General features: G+C 36.6%; 1 protein-coding gene across 2 annotated transcripts in view; it reads right to left on the reverse strand.

The window, feature by feature from the left end:
* The window catches only part of SLAIN1 (SLAIN motif family member 1), a 40240-nt gene that overhangs the window by 11767 nt on the left and 12945 nt on the right, over positions 1 to 15528 (reverse strand). The window contains exons 2-5 of one of the 2 annotated variants that reach the window (XM_054701506.1): positions 13981 to 14120; positions 4665 to 4814; positions 3525 to 3674; positions 1631 to 1972 (exon numbers count right to left, since the gene is read on the reverse strand). In XM_054701506.1, coding sequence (XP_054557481.1) covers positions 1631 to 1972; positions 3525 to 3674; positions 4665 to 4814; positions 13981 to 14120 — 782 coding nt within the window. The remainder of the gene's footprint in view (positions 1 to 1630; positions 1973 to 3524; positions 3675 to 4664; positions 4815 to 13980; positions 14121 to 15528) is intronic. The other variant, XM_037528889.2, reaches the window with a different exon arrangement.

Genomic DNA, 15528 nt, shown 5'->3' on the forward strand with positions numbered 1-15528 from the left:
GCTCCCCTCAGCAGTGTATTTCATCAGTCTGCCTGATCTGTTCCCAGCTCTATCTCTGGTGAATCTTCTCACCCTCCCACGCATCTGGCCTGTACCCCAGTTCTTGTATAAAAATAAATAAATCTTTTAAAAAAAAAAAAGAGAGACACTTGACAATAAAAAATCATCTGTAAAGAAACAAGTCTAGGTGCCCTCTCAATAGGATGATATGGCTTTCACTAAGCGCATAGAATACACTGCTTTGGTGATATTATGAGCTTTATTTTATTGTTTACAGATTTATTTATGTATGTATGTGTAGAAGACCTGGGGTGTAGTCCAGAGGTGCAGGGGGTGAGAGGATTCACCAGAGACAGAGTGGGGAACATAAAAGGCAGATTTACTGAAATACACTGCTGAGGGGAGCAGTGGGTAAGACAGGAGAGGTCTAGTACACCATAGCTCCCTGGCCGGGGATCGAACTCAGGCCAAAGTGATGATAGGGCTGAGACTTTACCCCTAGGCCACCAGAGAGACCAATATTATGAACTTTAATAAATTAGTCATTATTGACATTTTTTAGCTACCACTGTCTTTTAAATTTGAAATCTAAAAGTGCTAAAATATTATCTGTAAAACTTTAGATATACTGTCAAATGTGCTTTGAATTCACAAGAATGATGTAAACAGAGGTGGCAAAGATAAAAGCTAAACACATGGTAAGATGACCGCTAATAAAATTTGTATTTGGCCAGGCAATATTTTTAAATAACCTGTCTGATAACTTCTGGGCCCAGCACTGAATACTGGTACTATATAAAATGATGCTATATATCTAAAGCTGCGACTATAAATATGGCTTATATCTCCATATTACATGGATTTGTGTGTTTAAGGTCTAGCTACTCACTCGTACTAAACATACCAGGTTTTGCATATCACACAATTACTCTCTCTACAGTTAGAAGTCAAGGACAATCACTCCTAAGAGTAGGGGAGGAAGACAATGATAAAGAGGGAGATAGAAAAAAATCACAAAAGAAAATGACACATATTTCAACCCACCATGCTGACATTACAGCAGCAAGCTTCCCATCACCACACCAATCCTCAGCCTTCCTGCTCCACACAGATCTTATTCTACATGTCAGGAAATTGGGGGAAGGATACGCCCAAACTTCTCCCCATCTGGAAATGACACACAGCATCCTCTCCAGAGCATCATCACCCACACTTACCATCCATCACTGTGCTAGGAACAGGTAATAAGACATTGAAGGTTACAGGAAAGGGGAAGAAAGATGTAAATCTGCCTTTGACTCCACAGAACTCCACGATGAACTCCCCTTGCACAGCCCTACCCACCCTACAGTTGTATTAGCAATAACATGGAGACACTTCACAATTATTACTCATTTTGTGCTAGCAACATCACCTTGGTTTTCTTGAGACTAAATACATAAAGCTGGGACAGAGACACAGAAACTGGCTTATTACAGATTTAAGTTTGGACTAAACTGATAAGGTCCTGAGGATGTACTCAGTACATCTGGAAAACATTTAACAATGATTTATATTGACCTTAAGACCATGTCTTGACCACACATAAAAGATCAAAGCACATCAAACACAGAAAGTATATATAACCTACCTCCGTTAGTCCTATTTGGTTGCTGATCTGGAGTTTGGGTTTGAGATGAGTAATACTGTTGCTGCTGGTAATTATTTGAAGGAAAATACTGAGAACTGGGACTCCTCCTACACTCCCGAATGCTGGAAAAAGTCTGTGAGTGGGGAATTCCTCTTTGGAAAGGTGAACATCTTGGAAGACGAGGCTGAGGGGGTGGCAAATGATCAAATTCTTCCTCATCCTCCAGACTAAATCTATCGTATTCTTGGTCACTACATGTCCCTTTTTTTCCTGAATTCAATGACACACTGGAACTATGTCTTGAGACAGATGCTGAAGTAGAAGCATAGTCTTGCCTAAGACCTATAAAACAACAACAAATAGTATTATCTTATGAGACATTTCAATCCAGCTTAATCTTCTAAGTTCCAATCAATCAAATATTTGAACAAAATGTGTGCCAAATAAATGATTCAAATGGAGGCCCTTTATCTTGCTCTGAGCTTACTAAATCACAAGGAAACAAATACATTTACCTACCAAACACGTTTATTAGATTCTTCTGTTTGGCAAAAAGATTGACCCAATCCCCATGAAGATTAAATACATGGCTAGAGTTCAATATCATTATCAATTTTCCCAAATAACTCTTTCTGAAATCTAGGATACTTGGGAAGATTACTTAGGAAAATCTATCCTCAGATATAGAGATGGCTCCCCAACCCAACTTTCAATATCTGGGATATAAGTATTTTCTACAAAGGTCACCTCTGTTTTATTCTCTTTGTTATTAATATTAAATTTTTCAAAATAACTGACATTTCAATACTTCCACAGTTTTGGGTCATCCTAAATGACAATTATCTAAAAATAGTCAAGCTAGAAGTTTTTAGCTATTCATCTCAGTGCCAATATCAAAACTTTTAAAATTACTTTACTCATGACTTTAATTTCTGAGACTGATACCCCTTGTTTTAGCTATGTATGTTTAGGAAGTAACCATTAGTGTTCTGTTACTAAACAATTGTGTAAAAATAATCACTTTTCCCCTCCATATGTATCTCATAACTTCAGCATAATCATTACCATGTTTCTCCTAGTAGCCTTGACTAATTCAGAAAGTGGGACATTGTTATGCCTAAATGTTACTTGGCTGTTTCTACTTATGTTGGCCTGAAAAGATAACTTCAAAACAAGTTTACCCCAGTTTTGTAAGCTCCACCTTATTGTGCCTTTTGATGCCATAATAGCCTTAAAATAGTTCACTCCCAGATTGATTGTTGTAACTTTATTGTAGAACAGTGACAAGTTGTTCCATTCCAATGATCTCCTCCATAATGACTTACTCTAAGAAGTGTATCAATACATTTTTTCTTGCTTTAGATTTTTTTAGGTATTTTGGTTTAAAACTATCAATGCATTTGTAATTGAATTTTTATAAAGAGGACTACACACTCTCATGCAGAAATTATACAGAGCAAATTCCTTGCACACTTCGCCCAGTTTTCCCAAATGGTAACTTCAGTTTTTCATGCTCCTATAAGCATTCATGTTCAAGTTTTTGTGTGCATACAGATTTCCTTTCCGGGATAAATGTCCGAAAGTGTAATTAGCTGTGCCTTATGGAAATTGTACGTTTGGTTTTTTAAGAACTGCAGTGGCTATACCAGCTACATGCCTGTATCAGTGTGTTTTGACCAGAGTATGTTCTAATATCTTATGACACCCATGAGAATGCAGGTAGCACTTACCTGCTTTGCCTACAACGCAGGATAGTATGAGAAAGAGAATCTAATGGTTTGCCCATTACCTGTTGAGAAATGCTAGAAACCTCTCCTGACCTCCTCATATATTTCATGTAGAAGTTCCTTGTTTTTAAAAGAAAAAAGCAACTTTTAGTTTAAAAAGAACATACTTTCTTCTTGAAGACGAGCCATGATCTGAACATCAGTGAGGTCCTGTAACTTATATCCCATGGAGATAGAGTCATCCTCCAATTCCGAAGTACTCAACTCACTGTCTATAGACGACTGGGGACTGAGAGGGGATCCCCTGGAGGTGTAACCTGAAAAGCAAAACAAATGTCTTTATTTGTCTAGTCTAAGGAACTGATACATGTGCACACATGCTTGACAATTCATGTATCAGCAGCAAGTAACTGTTTTCTTTCATAACATGACAAAAAATTAACATTTATGAAAATACGTCTAGCTTCCCAGGATCAAAAAATAACCAAATCATACCAAATAAGAAAGTTGTACTTTCAGATAAGAGAAGTAAACTGTATATATCCATGTAGACCTTCAATTAATAATCAGGTATATTTGTCCCTCAGAGTAACTGATTATATACTTTAACCTTAAATTTTACTCTGGGTCATTTTTTAAATAGGTACAAACAATAGTGCTATAATGGGTAAGAACATCACACTAAAAACCACACACATGTCAACAGAAGTATATACGAAACCTTCAAAATTTAAGAGTAGCCCATGAAAGTAAAAAAACAATGGGTTGACATAAGAGAACCAAGGAAGGAAGTACCCAGAGAGAGAAAATTGTAGGAATGGAATCACACCAGTGTTGAGACAAGTTAGAAAATGGTGAGATCTTCACTTCATAAAAAGCTACTATGACCATATTTTCTAAGTGGCCCTGGCTTAATAAAAAGCTACTAGAAAAAGAATATATATATATATATATATATATATGAATATATATATATATATGGCTTATAATTTTAAATAGTGAAAACTATTTGGATTATGTTTGACATTTCATTTCAAAAGCCCATTAGGCTTTTGGAAACACATACCTATACTCACACACTTCTGCTAACCCCAGAAGACTGCCCACTATATACAACTGAGAATAGGAGGTTGGTGATGCTGAAGAAGAAATTAATGCTAGGCCTGTTCATATGCAAAAGCAAGTGGGCAGTATAAACTCTCCATTATAAGATTACCCCCAAGCTTTTCAATGAAAGATGGATATTTAAGCTGTGTTTAGTGACTGAAAGACAAAGCAAGCAGCTAGTCAAGAAGTTGAAGTATTACCTGTTCTTTCGGGTGTTAGTATTGCTTTATTTGAGGTTTTAGAGAAGCTGGGAGTATTAATGCCATTGCTATAAGGGCTGAGTCTTGCAACAGGACTATAAGGAAAAGCCAGGGAGACATTTGAAGAGAAGAGACTCCGCCATCGGCTCGCTGTCACAGAAGCAGAAAATAAACAGCAGTTGTTAGCTATACAGAGGCAGATTTTGATTGGTCAGAAGGAGAAAGGGAAGAGATTAAAAAAAAATGTGAAAAGACAAAGCAACTTTTCATTAAAAATATCTTAACTGACATTCACTTATCTAAAGAAAAATAGGCAATTCGTTAATTAGTCCTTTTTATACCTCTATTTAGAAAAAATATATTTGCCTCACTTTGATTAAAGCCAATCTGCCTATATAACAATGATAATTTATTTTGAATTACCACATTAGAAAGGTTTTTCATTTCTGCACAAAGATTTAAGTGTTTTATAATAACATAAAAGGTTAGGATCAAAAGAAAAACTCAAGGAAACTTGTAATCTTTAGAAATAGTTCTTAATATCAAATATTCATATCAAATATAGGCAGTCCTATATTTTTCTTTAGGTTAATTTTTGAGCCATTTACTCTCAGAATTTTTTTTATCAAAAACATTTTTATGGAAATATGTTCTTGATTAAGAAGAAACTTAAAATATTTTTATTGTGTTTCTGAATGGTCTTGAGTTTAAAACAACAGTTATGGGAGTATGATCTACACAGGATCACAGAAGGGACAGACACCAAACCTTAATGCTAGCTGCTAGATGATAGGTCTAGAGATAACTGGTGATTGGCTGGATTTTTTTCTTTTTTATAAAATGTATTTTATAAATTTTCTGCATTGAACCTATATTTTTTATGTAACTTTTAAAGGGTGAATCATACAGATTACTTTAACCCTATTAGGAACAAAAGGAACTGTATCTGCAATGGGCAGACCTAATTCATACATTTCTCACCTGTCCCAATGAATGTATTCCGCTCCTCCTAAATTACCAACTACTTGCTATTTTTAAATTCTTGGGATCAGGAAAGTGACTCCAAACTATAAAACTTGAGTAAGTCATACTAAGCACCACTTACTTTCCCTTCAAGAAGTACAAATCACTGAACTAGGTAAAAATCCACTTTTCTACAAAGCAGCGATTTAGACATGCACTTAAGCAGCATGGGCAAGAATTTATACACACTATGTATTAGGTTAAACTTCACTTTAAGCAATAACTTGGTTTACATTTGCAGGAGATTTAACAAAACATGAAAACCACGAATAGAAAAAGGACTGCTTTGAAATGCGTTCTCCAGATCACGCCTAATGAGCAATGCTAATGAGCAGGCGCACAGCTGAAGTGTTTTAAAATGGGCTGGCTATAAAGTAGAAAGGAAAGGATGGGGTGTGGGTTCAGAAAGACATCAGCTCCAATGTTGGGGTTCTTAAGATTCTTGCAAAATGTTATCAAGGTCAAAAAGCAACATTTCAAAAAGCAAAATGTTCATTTTCAACAACTACTGAGATGAGTATCATCCCATTCCAGCAACTACATAAAAATATCCCTTCCTTATGTAGGTGAAAGAACCAGTCAAACCTACATTCACAATGATGACACTTTTTGAATCCACAAGTTTCGTGGACAGAAACAGTCGTGAAACCTAGTTCCTCCTTGACATCTTTCACTTAAAAGGCAGAGTTTAGATCACTGTGGTTAAGCAGCTCCTTTCAGATCACGTAGACACACAGAGCTGGCACTTAAACATTCCCTTCGCCCCAGATATGTCAATTTGATCCCAAAATATACTAGAAATAGGGGCTAACATGCAACACACAAATATGCCACACACACACTAGATAGCTGCTCTCAGATATGTGATACCTCTTACTCAGAGCTTCTCATTAAAAATTCTGTATTAAAAAATTCAATAGTCTTTTGTCACTGATAACTTGCCTAACAGATGTTATTTTACACCAGTTTGATCATTCGCCAGGCAAATTACAGTGACCGCGTGTTCTCAGCCACAGATGCAGGCAACGACGCATCCCAAGTAAACAGCATTCATTACCGTGCACAATAACTACTGTGACCCAGCCTCCCCGCACAATAGCACAGTGATTGTGGCATGACAGCAAGATCCCAACTAAGAGCACAATTAGCATCTATTGCAAGAAAGAATGCTCTACATTGTCCTTTGGCATTGGGACTTTTAAGAAAAGCAAGGAGAATTGTTGTGGAGGCAAGCTAACAAAACAAGGATGCTATGTTGGTGCCCAAGGTTGGCGTGGGGGAGAAGAGCAGGAGAAAGGAACGGAAACCTTCACATCCTAGTTATTCTTTACTATGTCACTGAAGAATTGGAAGATTATAACAGGAAACATTTTTACAGAGAAAAAAGTAAAAGGCAAACGTAGGGTAATTTTATCTTTTTCAATTAATGTAATGGATTTTTTTTCCACTAAGAGGCTCAATCATGATCAAAATAACCCTAAAAACAGTATTTTACTGGTTGACTTTTATGAACTCTGACTGCCAGACTAAGGTAAAGTTTTCTAGAGGCCATACATTTAAGTAAGCCTGTGGAATTTGTTCTAACCTGAGGGAGCTTTCTGGAATAGTAACATATGGTTTGCCTCTGATCTGATCTATTTTCACTGGGTAAACCTGAGGAGCATTAATCCCTTCACAGCTCACCGTGACCTGATAAATAAGCATATGGGATCTAGGACGTCCTCCTACTCGTCTGAAACAGGTGTTCATAGTGCTCTTCTCCCAGACCTGCACAAAGCAGAGGATTCAACTCCTTCCTATGCATGTGCCAGTGTAGTCACATAAGGAAAAGAACGAAGAACTAGTAAATGAGGGCCCCATTGGTATCTGTGGGGGCTATTTAATCAGGGTAAGCTAGCCATAACCCCAAGGCTCTTAATCTTCAAATTATAGCTAGAAAAACCTATTATGTTAATTTAAATCTTCTCTCAGTTCCAGTTTACCCATTTATGATAACAAACATTAATGATGTAAAATCAGTAACCATCACACACACACATATACACCCCACACCCACACACTGTTCATACTATTTAAATATCCAATTTCATTCAACATGCAATTTACAAAAACATGACTTGCATACTACCTTTAAGAAACATTAAAAAATTATTTTATATATCTATATAAATAATACCAGGGAGCTAATCAAGGGCTAGAAAAGGGGAAATTCTAGGAACTGTCAACTTGTTTCCACTTAGTCACTGGCCAACCCCTGAGAGCTGACTATAGAATTGAAAAATCCATCTGGGGAGAGGAAGGAAGGACAGGGCTGAGATCAGGGTGGGAGGGAGCACAGTGGACTCGGTGCTTTGGCAGAAGCTGCACTATGGTAGTAACACATGCAGGGGGGATCCTCTACTCACAGAAAACAAATGACAACATAAACCAACCTTATCTCAAGTAAAAAAAAAAAGTTCTAGCTGTAGGCATTAGTAGCGTGTAAGCAGCTAAAAATGATTGCAAGTGTTGGGACATTCGGTCAGCTTTCAAGGGTTACTTTTTAAGTTTGGCTTGATCTGACCCTTTGTTTGACTTCTCTATGTTCCACTTATGAGTGATATCACCCTGTATTTATCTTTTGACTAGTCCAACTTTATGTATATAAAAACACTATAAAAATGGAAGATCAGACTGAGCATGTACATATGCACATCCGCAGATACACAAAACATGTCAACACACACTCTGGTTTCTCTTCAGATCATATAAATCTTTTGCCTTTTACAAAATGTCTACACATCCGGATTTCAAAGACTATTTTTGTACACACAGACACATACAAACCCCATTCCTTGAAACATTCTTATAACTATGACAGTGGCAAAAACATTAAATTCACAAATACAAACTGAGAAGAGCCCCAAAACTCACATACATGAAACATGTCACTATATAAAAGCTTAAAACTCCATGTATTATAAAAAACTGAGAATATTAAAGTCTGTTTTCAAAGTAAACCAAGTATCATGAAGAGTTCGGCCAAACTAATGCTTCTCACATGAAGTCACACAAGAAATTCCGGATATTAATGAGAGAAGAAAGCATTTTCTAATTTATCTAAGTTAAAGAAACCCTCTTAAAAGTGCTACAGCATAATCTTATTGATACTTCAAAAAATTTCTAAAAGGCACGATTTCCCTCTCCATGTCAGATTTAAAACCATGTCAGATTTAAAACAAAGGTTCAATCTTATAAGACAATTCAGAAAACACCCATGTTGCTTTCCCATCCAGATTCATGTCACTCCTTTAAACTATTCAAAGGCTTCCTAACCACCCTAAGGCCAGAATCCTTCACTGCCAGGAAAACCCAGCACACCCCTCTGGCTTCACTTACAGTCACACCATCCATGTTCCCTCCCTCTTCATTTGCCTCCATTATGCTGCCAATTTCCCTCATGTCATGAGTCTCAGTCTCTTTTGAGGCCTTTCCACATGCTGTTCCCATGGTCTGGGCTGCCCCTCTCCCCTACAGAGTCATGTGCTTTACTCTTGCTGTCTCTTCAACAAATCACATCTTTGGGAAAGCACTTCCCGCCCATATCCCTTAGAAGGGGCCCGGTCCCTTAGCATCACCGTGCTTCCATTAAGAGAAAGGAAGAAGATGGAACAAGAGCTGCTACCTGTGTGACATTTCCTGCACTACACTGTGTGCTCCAAAGGCCAGGTACTGAGTTGGCCTTATCTGCCACTGTGCATAGTTCCTAGCACTGTGCCTGCACCTAGCAAATGCTCAATGCATGCATATGACTTAGCATGCTAATGTCCTCTGATTGTGACCTGTTATTTCAGAAAAGGAGAGTCTACAAACTCTCGCATAAATTGTCCTACAGAGATCCCAAGAACATGGGACCCTCCAAAATAAAGTTCCACTGCTGAGGCAAATTTAATCACCCATCAGAGTAATGTGAAAACAGGAAACAGTTACTTTGGGAGAATCTCTATTGTTTTATTTTTTTCTCCATGGTGGTGGTTAATATAATAGCATGTCGATTACATATTCATGATTGCAAATATGGATTGTCCTAAATTATTGCTTATTTTAATAAACAACTAATCATAGTGGAAATGCAAAACAAAACAAAAAACTACATAGACAAAATAAAGGAAAAGAGGACTGTTTTAGGCTATCTGGTAAACACATGTCCATGTTGGTAGATTTAATGATGAAAACTGTAAATTTCATAGGAACAGAATCCCAAGTTATTTGTAAATTACTCTACTAAGCATCATTCTCAACAGTGAAATAAATGCATTGGGGCTATTCTGAACATAAGAGCAGAACAAAGATGAGTTGAAAGGCCACAGCCATGACAATGTGTCTTCAGTCTCCAGTGCATAAGAATAGCAGCAAACATCTGGAGAGCCCTTCTCTACACAAAAATTTCAGTGTGAGTCCAGATAATTTTTACAATGAGAAAGGGAATCCTTTACAAAGTTTACCTAAAATGAACCACGCAGACTAAGTTTTAATTTTGTATTCCAAAAAGAGCATCTCAAGACTGGAAAGATGAGCTAATGAGAGATAGCATCGTGCGCCATGCAAGGAGGGAGTGAACAGATTTCAGGAGACAGACACTTGATAAGCTTCTTAATGTCACAGTTCAATCTGTGTGGCTTTCACAAATGAAAAGGCCACCTTCTGAATACACTGAATTAGTTGACAACTTTCTTCTTCACTGGCTAAATTGAGAGAGAACACTCCATCATAACAAGTGAGATCAAATGGAAGTTGGTGCCACGTGAAGATAAAAGAAAATAGGTAAAGAGGTAATATTTATGCACATTTACTTAAGCTTATACTCCCAGGGGAAATGAGAGATGGTCACAGAGAAACATGACCCAAGATGGTAATTGTGCAAGGCTACACTATTTGTGAAAGCTACACCCACACACCTCAAATGTGACCTGCCCTGATTCAATAGTTATGGACATTCAAGTATCTCAAGGCAAGATAAGCTTTTATTAACTGGCCCCAAATTAACTGAGTCACATACTGGGTGTTTCAAGTTACTCAGATAAGGTTTCTGGTCATTATTTGGTTATTTAACATCCTAACCTCAAGACGTGGCCTTACCAAAGACTCCAGAGTAGCATTATTCCAATTCAGGAATATCACGTGAGTTCTTGCTACCCAGGGAAATTCTAAGGAGTGGGAGAAGTGGGAAAGAAGAAGGAGAAGCTTGTCACATGTGGAATGTACATAGAGATCTAAGAAAAAGGAATAGACTAAAAAGGAGTCTTAAATTTCCTAGTGTTCTTGAATAACCTACACCTATAAAAGTTCAATTTGAGATCCTTAATTCTAACAAGTATCTTTATTTATAAGTAGAGAAAACAGAAAATGTTGTAGTTTTCTATGAAGTAGGTAGCCAGGTAGAAGCACTCCTTGTATTTCTAGATTCGGATTATGAAAAAGAACATGTTAGGAATATGTCTGTACATTTCAGGGCACTTACACATGTTTTAGTAATTCCACAATTATCATTTCCTGAAACCTTTCTAATAACCTGAGAAATCTGTTAAGTATCCCCAGTTACTAGATAAGACACTGGAAATGTGTAACATGGTTTCAGAGTCAAGTAGTTCTGAAGCACCAGGGGGCAGTAAGTCTGTGAGGTCAAAAATTCTCCCACTACATTCACTCACTCAACAATTAGCATTAAATACTACAATGTGACAGGAACTATTCTGGACACTGGGATGGTTACAGTAATGAACAAAACAGATTCAAATCTCCCCCAGAACAAACACTGAATTGAGCAATATCATATGATGGGGGCAAGGGGAAGGGGTGAGGGCTTAGCCAGTTTGATGCCAGTTACAATAACAAATATTCATTTCTTTGCTCATGCAAGGACTTTAAATGTACTCAGATCAATAAATTACAAAAACCAAACACTCAGAACTTAAAATATGTTTGAAAATGTATTCAGCATTGGTAATTAAAAGGGAGTTGAAATAGAGTTCCTATCAAATGGTTAATCTACTTAGCATATATACACTAAAAAATAAGATGCTCACAAAACCGGTTGCTACCATATGTAAGATAACATTCTAGAACCATTTTCAAAAGAGAAAAAACCAACTGAGATTCTGAGTTCTGTCTAAAATTGTATATTTGATATTCATGGTAACAGGTAAGAGGACAGGGAATTTAACCTGTATAAGGACCTTTTCTTTGCCCACATTCTGGATTAGATGCTTCATATCTCTTCCTTCATAAAATCCACAAAATATTCACAGAGGAAAAAATATCATTGCATATTTAAATCAGGGTACAGTGTTTTAGGAGGGAAAAAGAATATTACTCTAGGCTACCTTAGTTAATTTTATACCAAGAGACTGTACATTTAAAGGTTTAACTTTCAGCAATTATTTTACTTGTAACACTACATTTTGTACATTATCCAAAAAAACCCTTTTACATTATTTAAATGTATTAGGAAAGAGAGCTAATACTTGAGCCTTTACTATATGTGCTTTATGAATATCTAAACTCTACCCAACAAATACAAATGTAGAAAAGGCTGAGAAACCTTAAGTAATATGCCCATGTCAATTACTTAATACAAAAGACTATTACGAAATCTGGATAGTAAAAGACCAATTAGGAAAAGCTAAGTTTGGGGATCTATAATACAATGTGTTCCAAATTTAGCTTTCAAACCAAAAGAGAATTTAGATTTAGATACAAATTTAGCAAAAACACTAGTTCTGATTCTCATTTACATTTTATTTCAAATGGAATGAAATACAATTCCATTTCAAATTTAATAAAGAATCTTAGGAATGGTCTATATAGCCCTCGAAAAAGAAAAGTCCAGAGGGATTGAGTAGTTTGCTTAGGGTCACTTCAGCAAACAGGAACAGAACCAAGATGAGAGTCTCTTGACTGTGAAGTGGTTGCTCTCTTAGATAAGCATGTGCTGCCAGTTTTCAACCTAATACTACTTTGTCCCCACTACTACACTCTTCAACTTTCTAGGGCAATTCATTCATCCTATTTTACTAGTCTTCCTAATACTATTAAATTCTTACTATTCTATTACTATTCATCACCCTTTTATCATTAGATAGATCACTTATTTCAGTTAAAAGGTTAATAAACTAGGTTTTTAGTTTGACCTTCCATAAATATTTAAAACAGATTTCTGTTGATATCTATTTGTGCCTATGCCAGCAAAGCCATCCAGAATACAGGTAAGAACAGTTTTTGGTGCCAGGGAGACCCAGGCTGGCTCTGGCTCTGCTCCCGAGTATTGTTCTGGCATGGTAATTCTCTGAACTTCACTTTCTCATCTCCAAAAATCAGTGTAGCACCTACCCCAGATGAGTGTGACTAGGCAGAATAAAATGACGGATGCCAATAACTTAATGTATTGACTGTCCTAGAATCAAGAGCTCAACAATATATATTACTTACTATATACTTTGTCTTATCGTGTCCAAATATTTTATAGCCATTCCTTCACATGAGCATTCTGAAACTTTAGTGAGCATAAGAGTCACATGGTGAGCTTGTCACTGCACAGTCCCTTGGCCTTAATCCCAGCCACTCTAACACTTTAATCTGGAAGGAGCAGGATCTGCATTTTCAAGCTCAAATGTGATCTGCAGATAGTCAATGGACTAGAGACATGTTTGCAGATGAGACTGATACTAAGAAATTAAGAGACAAGCAAAAGCCTAAATAGTCACAGTCTTAATAGCTGACTTGATCAGAATATTACAGAGTATTATGCATTCCTTTCACTGTTTTTCCTTCTACATATTTTTTATATAAACATCTGTTGGGTTCTATAAGTTAACTGTTACATATAATATGAAAATATTTCCCAGTTCATAAGGATTTGGACATCCAACTAAACACTTAAGGAACTCAAAAAGTTTAGTACTCAGATCCCAACAGAATCCCAGCAACACAATTCAGTTACACAACCTTTTTACCATTCCAAGAGAAACTAAGAGTGGTTCATTTCCTTAATGATGTACTTGCAAACTAAAGTAAAATAGAGAGTTAAACAGGGATGTTCCAGACTTTACAATACCAACTAAGACAAGTTAAAAATCTAACTAAAAACAAACACAGAACTAAATATATTCTAAACTGAGAAAACGATGCATAATATTTATGAAGTGAACTGCATAAAATAGTTGCACCTCGAGTTCTTCAATTTAAACATCTATTCCAAAAATAGAGTTGAGAGTGGCAAAAGTTTAAGCATATAAAAATAGAGGTTCACATTTACCTTGCTCCAATCTAAAGCACAGAGAACGCCTTGCTGCTTCCATCTCCGGAGTGGGATTATCTAGGACGTGTCTACACCACTGCAAAGGGCTCAGGGATTTCTCTGATGGTGTCAATGTTTTTGAAGAGCCAACATACAACCTTAAAAAAAGACATCTATGTTATAGCAATATAGATATACCGAGAATACCTCCCCGCTGAAGGAAGGCATTTAACAGCTTCTACCAAAACAGAACTTGGGGTTTCCCTGGTGGCGAAGGGGTTAAGCACAGCACTATGAAGCTGTCCACAGCATCTGCAGCACAGAGTTCAATCCCCAGGCAGTCAGGGAGCTACCCACATGGCAGAGTAGACCTCTCCAGACTCGCCTGCTACTCCCCTCAGCAGTGTATTTCAGTCTGCCTGTTCTGTTCCCCACTCTGTCTCTGGTGAATCCTCTCACACCCACACCCCCCGCACCCCAGTTTTTGTATGCATAAATAAATCTTTAAAAAAACAGAACTTATATTTGATTACTTCAAATACCTGTATTCATTTGTAACAGGTAAATATCCCCAAGTATACAATAAATGCCTAGATATTCTGTAAACTTGGTGAGAAAGAGGACTTCAAAATGCTACAAAGATAATCAGAGATCAGGGTGTTTTTGTTTTTTTTTTTTACTGAATAAACTTTAACAGATACCACAAGGACTGAGTATATCACTTCAATTTATAGAAGTGAACATTTTCACCTCTCTTTGGCAACAGAATCTTTGGTAAGCCGGGCTAATGTGTGTAACCATGCTTTGGCAAGCAAGGCAAATCTTACATACAAAAGCCTAAAAACAAGTGAATGTCAGTTATGGGTTGATTCTCTGACCCATAATCAAATATTTCTTTATGCCAAATCTACATTAAACTTACTATGTGCTTCTTTTTCATTAAAATCAAATAAGCAACTTTTGAAGATATGTTGTCAAAATAGTTGGCATTCAATATCCACAGCATTGTATAGGAAGGAAAGGACTGAAAATAACCATCCCCAAGGCCACTGCAAGTCAAAAGGTCTTCTGTGCAAGAAAATTTTTAGGATATTTCCAGTGGTAGGATTATACAAAAAGGTTTATCTTGAGGATGAACCCAACAGTTGATTAAAATAATGAAAGAAAATTATTATCACTGACTCTAGTAATTGTGCTATATATAGCTGTATTTAATTAGAAATCTCATTAAGATAAAACTCCTTCAAAGTTACCATAATTCTAATAAGCACATATTCTTAAAATAACATACTCCACTCTTCACTCTTTTACTCTTATAGTCTACATATTAATCAGTTATCCAAGATGGTTGGGGGAAATGCTATTCCTAAGTAAATATCCTTACAGATTAGAGGTCACCAAACTTCTTCCACAGAGAGTCAGCCAGTAAATATTTTGGTCTGTGGGTCACAGTCTCTGTCACAACCACTCAACTCTTCCATCACAACTCCCAAAACATGAAAGAATTATATGTAAGTAAAAAGGCATGTTATCCTTTTGATTTTTTTAATCATATAAAAATGTAAA

Source organism: Talpa occidentalis, unplaced genomic scaffold (genome assembly GCF_014898055.3).
Source record: "Talpa occidentalis isolate TD23 unplaced genomic scaffold, MPIMG_talOcc4v2.1 talOcc4.5, whole genome shotgun sequence".
NCBI classification, from domain to species: Eukaryota; Metazoa; Chordata; class Mammalia; order Eulipotyphla; family Talpidae; genus Talpa; species Talpa occidentalis.